The 13,528-nt window shown below is 44.6% G+C and overlaps 1 protein-coding gene and 1 pseudogene across 7 annotated transcripts; both read left to right on the plus strand.

Annotated features, from left to right (window-relative positions):
* On the plus strand, positions 1 to 9,456 carry FKBP1B (FK506 binding protein 1B). Of its 7 annotated transcripts, none has more exons than XM_025045746.1 (6): positions 1 to 102; positions 716 to 917; positions 3,313 to 3,441; positions 3,607 to 3,654; positions 7,660 to 7,772; positions 8,835 to 9,456. In XM_025045746.1, exons 5-6 carry the CDS (start codon positions 7,662 to 7,664, stop codon positions 8,961 to 8,963), a joined length of 240 nt encoding a protein of 79 aa, XP_024901514.1. In that variant the 5' UTR covers positions 1 to 102; positions 716 to 917; positions 3,313 to 3,441; positions 3,607 to 3,654; positions 7,660 to 7,661; the 3' UTR covers positions 8,964 to 9,456. The 7 variants fall into 7 exon arrangements, with proteins under 7 accessions (XP_024901514.1, XP_024901516.1, XP_024901515.1 ...); XM_025045748.1 differs by having other exon boundaries at positions 3,316 to 3,441; XM_025045747.1 differs by lacking the exon at positions 716 to 917.
* A 3,862-nt stretch (positions 9,457 to 13,318) lies between these two features.
* Positions 13,319 to 13,437, plus strand: LOC112478589 (annotated as a pseudogene).
* The last annotated feature ends 91 nt before the right edge of the window (positions 13,438 to 13,528 follow it).

The raw sequence follows: 13,528 nt of genomic DNA on the forward strand, positions 1-13,528 counted from the left end.
GCCGGAGCCGAGCCGGGGTCGCGGCAGCAGCGGGGACCCTCGGAGGCGGGGCCGGTGGGACTGCGATGGGCGTGGAGATCGAGACCATCTCCCCGGGAGACGGTACCAGGCGGCGGAGCCGGGGACGGAGGAGGGGTCCCGGTGGGGAGCCGGGCGGATGGGGGTCTGGTTTAGAGGAGGCGCGGAGGGTGCGCGACGCGGAGGCGGGCCTAGGAGGGGGGCGGCGGGAGGAGAGACCACCGACGGGATCGCTGCAGGATTGGGAGACGACCCTCCGCCGTCCGCTCCGCGCAGACTCTCCTAGGGAACGAAGGCGGCGGCCGGGAGGCGGGGGTCTGCTGCCCGCCGCCGCCCCGGGAGCCACGGGCTGCCTCTGCCGCGGCTGGAACCGCTCGCTCGGTTATCCGCTACTGATGATTTCCCAGGGCCAGGTTTTAGCTCCGCTTTTCCTGCCCTGCTGGGTGAGCTCTGGAAACAGGGGAAAGGACATGCTTTGGGGTCTCTCCTCCTCGGGGTACCCCCCTTCTAACGCGCGCTCCCCACCCCACCCCCCCATCGGGCCTGCGGTCGGGCGGCCCCCTGCGGGCTGAGCTGGAGACGCTGGAGGGACCGAGCCGGTCTGGGAAGGAGCGGCGCTCCCCGCCTCTGCATCTCGCTTTATCCTCCCCGCCCCACTCCTCCTCACCGGCCTCCCGTCCGCTCCCATGGTTTTCAGTCTCGTCTGCAAACCGATGGCCTTCAAACTGAAGCCTCCGGCCCAGACCTCCGACCTGAGTTCCCGGTCGTCCATTTATCCAGCAGCTGCTCAACCTCTCCCTGCCCACCGATACTTCAAAGTCAGCAAGTCCGAAACAGAACTCGCGCTCCTCTGTGTTCCCTGCTCCCAGCCTCCGGGACTAACACCACTCTTTTCACAGGTGTCACCCTTGTATGATTGGGTCTGGATGGGCAAGGAATAGCCACCTCTTTATTTCTTAAACAAAACAGTTCAGACTGGAGCCCCCATTTCTGCATGATATAACAGGCAAACTTCATGTCAGACATTACTGAGACACCCCAACCCCCGAAAATTAGAGGGCCTCTTGCTTCTTGGCCACTCCTTATCGAAAGGTAGTGGTCCCTAGGATCACCCCGCCCCCCTCTGGGGTACAGTTTCTTTGCTCTCGCTGGCAACGGTGTTGCTGGGTCCCAGGAAGCATATCCTTGAGGACTTGTCACCCTCTCGCCCACCCCAGGACACTGCCATAGAGCTCTGTGGTGGTGGTGGCGGTGGTGGGTGGTACTGGAGATCTCTTTTCTCTTCCCTTGCTCAAAGAAGCCTGCAGAGTGTTCTCTCCCATCCTCCCTCGCTGGCAGCGGGACAAGGAGCATTTTCTCTGAGGATTAGATTTTTCGGGAAAGTCTAGAGGAGCTCTGGCCTTCTGCTTTCAGCCCCGTCTAAATCTTTGAGTCGAGGAAGCACAGAAGGGCCAGGCAACTGTGCTGTAACCCAGGAGAGGAAGGCACGAATTAATATTTCAACACATATGCTGCTGTGCTGGGGAACGCCTGTCTTGGTCGAGCCCCACACCAAGTCCTGTCAAGTCCTCCGGCTGAATATCTCTAAATTCCATCACTGCCTTAGTTCAGGCCACCATCTTCTGTCACCTGGATTTCTGCACAGCCTCTAAACTGGTCTCCCCACCTCCAGTCTCACCTCCCTGCTTCCATCTGGCCTCCTCACGTCACCCTCAGTCACATTCTACACCACAGCCTGAGGCCTCTTTAAAATGCCTTTTGACCATGTCGCTCCTTGGGCATAAAATACTTTAATGAATCTCCCATCTTCTTCTCCAGGCATACGGTGATATAACCAATCCCTTCCTTCCACACTAGAGCCTCATCTCTCACTACCAGTCCCTACCCCCACTACCAACATTTTCTCCAGCTTTAGCAAGCTGTCTGCAAGTTGTTAAACACACCAGTCATTCAGCAAATATTTATTGAACATGTACTGTGTGCTGGGACCTGGGGTTACAGCAGTGAACCAGACGGGGCTCCCCGTATGCTTGACTCTAGGCCTTTGAGCATGTTGCTCACTGTTTCCAGATTATCTCCTTTTACTTCCTGTTTCAAACTACTCATCTTTTAAGACCTCAGTTTAACCATTATCTCCTCTCTGATTCTTTCCCTGACACCCACAGCTGGTTAGCTGCTCCCTCCTCCATACACAGTTACCAAAGAGTTCTCTTAAGTGTCGGCTCAGTTGTTAGCCCTCCCAAGGCGTTGTTATCCAGCCCTATTCCTTTAAATTCCACCCAAATTTATATCTCTAGTGCAGACTCTCCATCTGCCTACTTGCAATATAAACTCAGATGTCTAATAGGCATCTCAAGATTGCCACCCGCTCAAATCTGTTCCTCCCCACTCTGCCCCATCTCAGGAATTTGCTCCACCATCCATCCAGCCACCCAAACTGAAAACCGGAGCACTGTGCTTGACTTCTCCTTCTCCCTCCTCCTGGACCTCACATCCACTCCATTAGCATACCCCGTCGGCTCTGCTTCCGAAATATATCTCCAATCTCGTTTGCTCTCTTCTCTGCTGCCACCACCTTAATTCAAACCATCATTGATTTCCTGTCTGGATTACTGCAACAGGCGCCTGACCGTCCATCCGACACACAGCAGCCAGAGCAATCTTATAAAATCTTAATTCAGAATGTCATTCTCGCTTAAAACCTTTCAGTGGCTTCCTACTGCACTTAGAATTAAATCCAGCTACGCAAAACCTGACGAGGTCCAGCTCTTTTTCTACCTGTCTCCTTCTCCCTCCCCTCTTTCCAGTCACCTGGCCTCTTTTCTATTCTACAAGTGCACTTATCCTTTCCTGCCTCATTTTTTTGCACTTGCTGCTCCCTCTTCCTTCAGTGCTTTCCCCAGCATTTTGCTCATTCTTCAAGTCTCAGCTCAGATGAGAAGACGTTCTGGACCATCCTTTCTAAAATGGCCTATTCCATTGTATCTCTCTTTAATTCATCTTTATAGAGAATTTATAATCTATAATTATCTTGTTTATTGGAGGGTTGTCTCCCTCCATTAGAATGTAAACTCCAAAAGAGGAGGGGTCTTGCCTGTGTTGTTCACTGCTGTATCCCCCAAAATCAGGTAGACACGACTCGCACACAGTGGGTATTCAGTAAATATTTGTGAATAATCGTGTTTATTCATCCTTGATCACAGTCATCACTCTGCATTAGAATCTATTATTTATGTGTCTGTTTCCCTAACTTCATCATAAGTTCATATATTGCTTTGTGTTTCTGGCACACAGTAGGTTGTCAGTGAATGTTTGTGGAATGGATGAAGGGAAGTAAAAGGAGACCTCAAAGAAAGGAAGAGAACCGGGAGAGAGTGGAATCGAGGAACCCAAGAGAATAAAGTTCAAATCAAGGCCAGAGAGGTGAAGTGACTAATCTGGCTCACACAAGGCACAGAGCTGGAACTAGAGCCTCCTTGCTATGGAAGGGAATGTGGGCCAGAGGTCATGGTCACAATCACATCTGAATATCCCAGGCGACTTTTTCTAATACCCTATTCATTCATCCACCTTCATGTCTCCTTGCAGGAAGGACATTCCCCAAGAAGGGCCAGACGTGTGTGGTGCACTACACAGGTAGGCCTCCCTTCGCCCTCATCGGTTCTGCTCCCGCCAAGGCAGGCCTCTCCTCTGATACTCCTCTCCAGAGATGTCTGCTCCCCTGGATCAGGCCCAGAGCTCAAGGCAGCCAAGTCTTCCTCTAACTAGCTGTCCCCCTACTTCTCCCAGCCAAGCCTTGTGGGAGTGAGAAAGGGGGCTTGCACGGTTAACTCCTCCCCACTTATACTAGAGACCTCTGTGGTGCCAGCCTCCAATTGAGCCAAGACCCTCCATTCCTCTTCCCTCTGTTGCGGACAGGGTGGAGCCCAGGCCCTCCTATGTCTGTCTGATATTTGGAAATCCCTTCTTACAGCTCTGAGAGCCCCGACCCTCTCTGCAGACTCGCTTTTCATCCTACAGTATTATTGAAGAGGAGGGTGGCTTCCTCAGAACTTTTCTTTTTTCAGGAATAGACCGTTCAATTCAGTCTATTATTGAGCACCTACTGTGTGCAAGATGCTGTGCTAGGCACTGGGGCACAAAGATGAAATGGGAGGATTCCTACCTTTTGGGGGGCTGTGGGGACTTGGGGTGGATAGGCAAGTCATCCAGAGACTCTGGTGCATTGTGTGTGGGGGGTGGCAGTGCTTGTCTCGGTGCTTGGGAGCTGGAGGAGGACCCCACATCTCTGCTGACCCCTCTTAGATGATCTGTATTGGAAGGCCAGGTGGGCTGAGGAAGAACATTCTAGATGGAGTTCCTGAAGACTACTGGCAGGAAGATCACGAGCAAGTGTTTGTTCTAAGGGGGGAGGAAGAATGCTCTGCCTTGTGACCTGCTTCCCAATGTGGCAAACCTGGTGACAGCCACTTAGCAGACAGCAAGGCCAGTTTAATTCCTAGGACATATTGAGATGGGGCCATTTTTAGCAGTTCTCCAGGCCAGTGTGAAGTGCCAGGTTAATTCTAGGCAGACAGTGTGGGTATTTCTTCACTGCTGTGTTGCTGGTCGCTGACGTCAGTGGGCTGGAGCTGTGTTTTATCTCCCAGTGATCTGGCCTAATTACCATGAGTCTTCTGGGGCCTCTGACCTGTGTAATTGATTTATCTGTTCTACATGTTGCAGACGATCTGTACTTATCAAGTTACTGAGACCCCGACATCCTTTTGCAAAGACTTTTCACAATACATACGAAGAGGAGGCAACATGCATTAAACACTAACGTCAGCCATGAGTGGCTCTGTCTCATCAAACACAGAGGGAGGCTGTGTGGGACTTTTTGTAAAGTTTTTAAATTAAATGTAAATACAGTAGAAAACATAAATCTAAGATGTACGGCTCCATGAAATTTTTCAAAGCGATCACTTAAGTTACCACCACCCAGATCAACATATACATTTCCAGCACCCCCAGGAGTTGGCCTCCCGCCTCCTCTCAGTCATTGCCCCTCCCTTAAGGTAACCAGTGTTCTGACTTGTGTCTCCATGGATTGGTTTTCTCTATTTTTGAGCGTTAAGTAAATGGAATTACAGAGTATATACTCTTTCCTGTTTGGCTTACTTCACTCAATATTATGTCTGTGAGACTTATCCAGAATGGTTTGTTCTTTTTTATTCCTGGACAGTTCATTGTATGAATATACTACAATTAATATACCACAATTTATCCTTTCTACAGCTGATGACTATTTGGACCGTTTATAGTTTTGGGTTATCACGAAGTATTGCTTCGAACAGTCTTGTATGTCTTTTGGTGCACAGCTGTACACATTTTGGCTGGATATATACCCGGAAGTGAAATTGCTAGGGCACAGGGTTTTTCATGTGCTTATTGGCCATTTGGATACTCTTTAGTCTGCTCAAATTCTGTTCATTAAAAAAAAATTAGGTTGTCTGTCTTTTTGATTTAGAGAAATTCTTTATGTATTCTGGATATGAGTCTTTTGTTGGCTGTACCTATCTCAAACATCTCCCATGCTATGGCTTGCCTTTTGATGAAATACTTTATACTTTTCTATTGGTGTATTTTGAACAGAAGGTCTTAATTTTCATTAAGTTCTACATATGTCTTTTCCTTTATAGTTAGTACTTTTTGTGTTGAGTTCAGAAATGTTTGTCTATCCCTAGGTCAGGAAGATATTCTTCTATTTATTATATCGTAGAAGCTTTATTATTTTATGTCATATTTAGGTCTATGATTCATCTGGAATTGATTTTTATATGTGAGTGAGGTAGGGGGTCAGTGTTCATTTTTATCCATATGGATTTACAGTTGACCCAGCAACATTAATCAAAAAATCATCCTTTATCCTTTGCATTGCAGTGGCACCTTTGTCAAATCAAGTACCATACATGTGTGTATATATATACATATACACACACACACATATATGTATATATACATATATATATGGGTGTTTCTGGACTGCATGGTTTTGGCTGAACATGTGGCAGAAGATAACTGTATGTGAACTGAAGTAGATTAAGTCATATGAAACCTGAAGAAATTGGGGAATGAGAAAGTCAGTCTTTAAATGGAGTGTGTGAATGTATGTGCATAGTCATATACGTAGTAGTCCAAGTATGTGTCTATGTGAATGTATGTAGATTTGTGTATCTAAATATTTTCTTAGCATCTGTTTGGCCATCAGAATTTTTCTTCTGAGTGCGTGTGCTTAAGCACATGTGAGCAAGCATGAGTATCTCTGTGTATCTGAATAACTTAGCAACCTGTGTGTATCCATGAGTTTGTATCTGATCTCCCTAGTATCCATCTGTGTAACCACAGGGTTTTCTCCTTTGCCTGATTTAGTACCCAGGGTAAGAGCCCAAGTTATTCTATCCAGAAAGTAGGTGATAAGACTGTCCCTTGTGTACATTTAAGTTGTAGGAGCTAGGATAAAGAATCATAGATGCTTAGACAGACACTAAGCTGGCCTGGACCTCCCATGTTAAACATGACAAATCCATGAGAAAGGAAGTGATTTACCGAACTTCACACTATGAGCTAGTGCCAGAGTGAAGTTAGAATCTAGTCTTTGGACTTACAGGACCGTCTTTCTTTGGACCCCTGTTGCCTTTTGTTGTGATCCAAGGGCTGCAGGAAGAAGTTTCAGAACAGCATCATTTACAGAAAGTATGATCTTCGAGTCAGTCACCAGTAAGAAAAATAGAAAAGCAGCTCTTAGGCCTTAGGTAACTGGACTGAGACAATGTTTGTACATCAGGGATGACAAGGCATCTGACGCTGGAGGGATGCTCCAAGCTACTAAGATAGCTTGTAGGGTATTCTGGGTTCACACAGCCCTTGTATGGGGTCTGGAGGCCACTACTTACTGGCTGGGTCACTTTACACTGTTCACTGTGACCTTTGGGTTTTGCACGATGGGGGAGCCTTGAAAAAACCAGGTGAGGACTCAGCCAAGGAGGAAATGCCTGGGAAAACATCTTCAGGATGAGGAAGTGACCCCAAAATAGTTGTAAAGTAGAGAGGTATTTGAAGAAGGTATGACCTGAATAGGACATGGGGGAAGGGGAGGGAAGGGCAGAACAGAGGGTTATTGGGTAGGCAACAGCCAGATCTTGAAGTACCTGTTTTGCCATGTAGGCATTTGGATTTTGCCATGGGGAGCTATTGAAGTATTTTAAGCAAGGGAGTAATATGGTCAGATATGTGTTTTAAAAAATCATTCTGGGTACAGTGTGGAAAATAAAATAGAGGAATAAGAGTGGAGCAAAAAGACCATTTAGAGAGTGTTCCTGTACACCAGTGAGACATGATGGTGACTTGGTGAAGTCCCAGGATGGTGGTAATAGAAATGGAGAAAACAAGTGATTCCAAAGATATGTAGGACATGGTGATAGGCTGCATGTGGGGTAAGACAGTAGGAAGAATCCAGGTTTACTGTTCAGGCACCAGGACTAATGGGGAAGATTGGAAGAAGTCTGTGCAGAACAGGAAATCCATTTTAGACATTTTGAACCTGAATCAGGAGTTGACTCATGACCACAGCTCTTTTCCCTTTTATTCTTGCTTTCATAGGAATGCTCCAAAATGGGAAGAAGTTCGATTCATCCAGAGACAGAAACAAACCTTTCAAGTTCAGAATTGGCAAACAGGAAGTCATCAAGGGTTTTGAAGAGGGAGCAGCCCAGGTAGGATGGGGATCCTCTTTAGGGGGGATTTGAGGAGTCAGGTGTCTGGGCTCAGCACTCTGCTCTCCAGCTGATCACAGACGCTACTGTTTTGATGCTATTGCAGGGCATGACAAGGCCATCTAGTTTCAGTCCTGGCTTTGTGTCCCCACCCCTTTTGTTGCCAACCTGACTCCTTTGTGTCACTGGGAATTCCCACCCCAAGCACGTCCCCCCAGGATTGCTCAGCATTAGCTGGGGAGGCCTGTGAACTACCAGCTGTCTGGGACTGAGGAAGAAGAGTTGGGGTAGGGTAGGCCAAGGTGTTTTTTGTTTTTTGTTTTTAACTTAAAAAACAATTTCAGACTTGCAAAAATATTGCAGAAATAGTAGCATTCCCATATGCTCTTTACCCAGCTTCCCCAAATGGTAACATTTTATGTAATCATAGTACAATGATCAAAACCAGGACGTTAACATTAATACTATTAACCAATCCATTCCAATTTTTGAGTCAGTTATTCAAACCTTAAAAATTGATTTTAAAAAATTTCACCAGTTGTCTAATGCCATGCCAGTTCCTGATGACTGCTGTGATTGAGTCCGGGTTCAAGCACTCCGTGAAGTCATATGATACATCATTTAGAATAGTTCTCTTGGCCTTCTCCACCTGTTGTGGCCTCTAATCTCTAAACCTAATGAACTGCTTCTGTCACCTACTTGAGTGTGCACATCCATGTGCTCTTTATACACTCTCCTTAGGCTTCTTTGGAAGAGGGTGAAGAACAATCATGAACAAATGGAAGTGTTAGGCATTACACTAATGACCAGCAATGATTGTTGGATGAATAAATTTGACACTTTGTGGAAATTATTGTCCTACAGTCAAGTTTCTGCTATTCTGAGGCAGAATCTGCATGTGTTACAACCCTTTGCACAACTTCAGTGTGCCACACATAAAATCATCTCAGAACTTGTTACCATGAGGATTGTTTGGGAAAATGCCATAGTTATCTTACTTTTTTCTTTTAAATCAAGCTGGGTCCTCTTTCTCCTCTCCCCATCTGCCCCCATCCCTGCTAGATGAGCTTGGGGCAGAGGGCGAAGCTGACCTGCACCCCTGATGTGGCGTATGGAGCCACGGGCCACCCCGGTGTCATCCCTCCCAATGCCACCCTCATCTTTGACGTGGAGCTGCTCAACTTAGAGTGAAGGCAGGAAGGAACTCAAGGTGGCTGGAGATGGCTGCTGCTCACCCTTCTAGCCTGCTCTGCCACTGGGATGGCTCCTCCTACCTGGGGCTCTTGATCAGTGTGCTAATCTCACTGCCCCGCGACACTATCCATTCTGCCCAAGTTGCCCTGTATGCGTTCGTCATTGTTCACGTGCATCTTTGCTTGAGGAAACCTCGGTTGCAGCTCAAAACGTTTCAGGTCGTGCATTTTGCGTGATGCATGTAGTAGCCATTCCTGATCACAAAACACAGATTTCTTGTTCGCACAATCTACACTGCCTTACCTTCAATTAAGCCAGACACACAAGGTGCTCAGACATGAAATGTACATGATGTACTGATGTACACAGAGGGACTTGAGCCAGTTACCTTTGCTGTCACTTTCTCTCTTAGAAATTCTGTTGGCTGCTGAATTATAAAAATGTCCTCTTTAAAAATGACATGTAAAATAAAGGCTCTGTGCTCGACAAATTCCTGTCCATCATTATTGTAGGTAGGAATTGCTATAAGGACATGAGCCATTGCTCTTGGGACGAAGAATGGAAAAGAGCCTTCCAAGTAGCCAGGAGAGTGATAATAAATTTAATAGCTATGATTTATTGTACATGCTGGGCCTCGTCTATATATTTTCAAATAAAATGACCACTGATCCTCTAAGCAGTCCTATGAGGTAGGTATTACTTGTCACTCATATTGCAGGCTCAGAATTCTCCTAAGTAACTAAAGGAATATATTGTGTTCAAATCCCATGGCCTAGCAATCAAATGTGGGATCCTAGCACTTTGTGATTTTGCAATCTCTGCTTGTTTAAACGTAAGAGGAATGAGCTCGCCTCACCCAGATAGAAAAGAACACTGTGCATCTAACAGGAGAAGGGGTGTTAGGCCTTGGAGCCACACATTCACTCAAGCTGGGAAGTTACTTTTGATAAGAATGTGTGATTCTGAGCTTGTTTTCACATTTACTTAGTTTCATCTAATTTGCTCTAACTTACATTGGGTAATTACTTCTGAGAAGGTATAATTCTGAACTTGTTTCTACATATACTGCTTAATTTTATTGACATTTACTATAAATCATGGGAATTCCCAGTTAGGTTTTAAAATCAGACCACTTATTGGTATGGGTTGTCTGTTCATCAGAGGAGCCTGGGGCAGTGTGGCTAAAAGATTTTTCTTTTAGCTGGCATAGGCGAGAAAAGCTTTTAGCCATAGTCAGGGTTACTTAGTCAGTGTAACAGGTACTGTTAGACTCCTTCATAGTCTCTTTGATACATGTCACACGATGTCATATATATGATGTGAAGCCACATCATTTTGGCTACTTCATCTACCCCTGTGGTCTTCAGGAAGTCCTGGCTGTATTCCTCCGCTGAGGACTGAGGAGTTAAGAGGCAGTGCTTTAAGATGGAGAGAATGAAATGAGAAAGGGCCTGCCTTGTTCTTAATCACCCAGTCCCCGGACTCACTTCTACTGTGGGACTAGATGAGTGTTTTCTGGGGTGTTTCCCTCAGAATGTCTTAGCACCCAGCTTTCTTTGATGACACAAACGTCTACGATAATTTCTCAGAACTCGGCCTGTACAAGACATCTCATGTTTTCTGCTGTGACACCAACAGGATAACTAAAAATGGCACCAAGAACCATTACAGGTGTCCATTATGCAGTCATATAAAAGATCTCAGTCTCAAGTGTTTATAGCTTAAGTGATAAAAGGAGACACTCAGTAAGAGAACCAAAACAAATAAACAAACAAAAGAATGCAAATACCTATTGGCTAGCACCTAGAGAGATGGATACGCTAGACTGCAGGCTACTGATGTACACAGAGGGACTTGAGCCAGTTACCTTTGCTGTCACTTTCTCTCTTAGAAATTCTGTTGGCTGCTGAATTATAAAAATGTCCTCTTTAAAAATGACATGTAAAATAAAGGCTCTGTGCTCGACAAATTCCTGTCCATCATTATTGTAGGTAGGAATTGCTATAAGGACATGAGCCATTGCTCTTGGGACAAAGAATGGAAAAGAGCCTTCCAAGTAGCCAGGAGAGTGATAATAAATTTAATAGCTATGATTTATTGTACATGCTGGGCCTCGTCTATATATTTTCAAATAAAATGACCACTGATCCTCTAAGCAGTCCTATGAGGTAGGTATTACTTGTCACTCATATTGCAGGCTCAGAATTCTCCTAAGTAACTAAAGGAATATATTGTGTTCAAATCCCATGGCCTAGCAATCAAATGTGGGATCCTAGCACTTTGTGATTTTGCAATCTCTGCTTGTTTAAACTTAAGAGGAATGAGCTCGCCTCACCCAGATAGAAAAGAACACTGTGCATCTAACAGGAGAAGGGGTGTTAGGCCTTGGAGCCACACATTCACTCAAGCTGGGAAGTTACTTTTGATAAGAATGTGTGATTCTGAGCTTGTTTTCACATTTACTTAGTTTCATCTAGATTTGCTCTAACTTACATTGGGTAATTACTTCTGAGAAGGTATAATTCTGAACTTGTTTCTACATATACTGCTTAATTTTATTGACATTTACTATAAATCATGGGAATTCCCAGTTAGGTTTTAAAATCAGACCACTTATTGGTATGGGTTGTCTGTTCATCAGAGGAGCCTGGGGCAGTGTGGCTAAAAGATTTTTCTTTTAGCTGGCATAGGCGAGAAAAGCTTTTAGCCATAGTCAGGGTTACTTAGTCAGTGTAACAGGTACTGTTAGACTCCTTCATAGTCTCTTTGATACATGTCACACGATGTCATATATATGATGTGAAGCCACATCATTTTGGCTACTTCATCTACCCCTGTGGTCTTCAGGAAGTCCTGGCTGTATTCCTCCGCTGAGGACTGAGGAGTTAAGAGGCAGTGCTTTAAGATGGAGAGAATGAAATGAGAAAGGGCCTGCCTTGTTCTTAATCACCCAGTCCCCGGACTCACTTCTACTGTGGGACTAGATGAGTGTTTTCTGGGGTGTTTCCCTCAGAATGTCTTAGCACCCAGCTTTCTTTGATGACACAAACGTCTACGATAATTTCTCAGAACTCGGCCTGTACAAGACATCTCATGTTTTCTGCTGTGACACCAACAGGATAACTAAAAATGGCACCAAGAACCATTACAGGTGTCCATTATGCAGTCATATAAAAGATCTCAGTCTCAAGTGTTTATAGCTTAAGTGATAAAAGGAGACACTCAGTAAGAGAACCAAAACAAATAAACAAACAAAAGAATGCAAATACCTATTGGCTAGCACCTAGAGAGATGGATAGCTAGACTGCAGGCTCTGCTTTACTGATGCTCTTAAAAGATGATACAGAAAATTATGATACGAAATGCTAACATGTTTGGACACTACCGAAAGTTGTTAGGCAGGAGAGTGATGATGAGATCTATGTCATTTCAGTCATTTTAAAACTATCAATCAATACATTCTCTAGTCATAAAAAACCTTTCCTAGAAACTCAAACTTTAACCTAGAAGAATGTAAAGTAACTCTGGCACACAAGTGTATGCACATACACATGCATGGACACAATCATCTCTCGTACCCTGAAAAGAAGTTTGAAAATCTGAGCCTTAGATGCCCAGTGCAGAGAATCGATCGTAACCGCATCTTAGCACACAGACTTGACACAGAATAGGTCCTTGATATTTCTCTTTTGAATTAAAGTTCTTATAACCTACCTGGGACAGGCTACAAAACTGTCAAAAAACAATTAGAAAGAATTTTTTAAACTTAACTTTAGGTAATGAAATTCAACTAACAGATATATTAACCCAAATGATGGATCGGCCATAACTGTCAATAGTAAGAATTTCCCCTTGTTATTAATGTGAAACAATTATACTACAGGCAAGCTAGTCTGCTACTTAGACATATCACACTATAAATATGTCTAATTTGTTTTCCCCCTCAAAAAAAAGTCTTTTAGAAAATTATTTTTACATTTGTAAATACCTAAAGGAACACGATGCATTACAAAAACTGATAAGGAATTCATAAAAGCATACATAAGAACATTACAGCTGTGGCTTTGTCATCTGCCTGCCCTTCTTAAAAATGACTACTCTTTTTACAGTGCTTTCAAAAAGCACTCTGACATAATAAGACAATTATTTCTTCATTTTCAAGAGTAAGCTTTGAAAAGACAGCACAAAAAGTATAAAATAGCCTTATTTTCTTAAAGTAATGATAGACTTAAAAGCTAAATGCTTTAAAAAAGAGAATAGAAGTGGACATGGTTCCATAGTGTAGCGGTTAGCATGTCTGTTTTACAAGCAGAAGGTCCTGGGTTCGTGCCCCAGTGGAGCCACGGTCCGTGGGCTACAGCCATGCCACCCTGAACACGCCCAATCTCGTCTGATCTCAAAAGCTAAGCAGAGTCAGGCCTGTTTAGTACTTGGATGGGAGATCACTTAGGAAGACCAGGTGCTGTAGACATAAAAAAATAAAATAAAAAATAGATGCCCTTTGTCCATTTAAACGATTCAGTCCTTTTACCCTTCGAGTTAATTTTGGGTTATAGTTACAC

Source organism: Pteropus alecto, unplaced genomic scaffold (genome assembly GCF_000325575.1).
Source record: "Pteropus alecto unplaced genomic scaffold, ASM32557v1 scaffold61, whole genome shotgun sequence".
Taxonomy (NCBI): domain Eukaryota; kingdom Metazoa; phylum Chordata; class Mammalia; order Chiroptera; family Pteropodidae; genus Pteropus; species Pteropus alecto.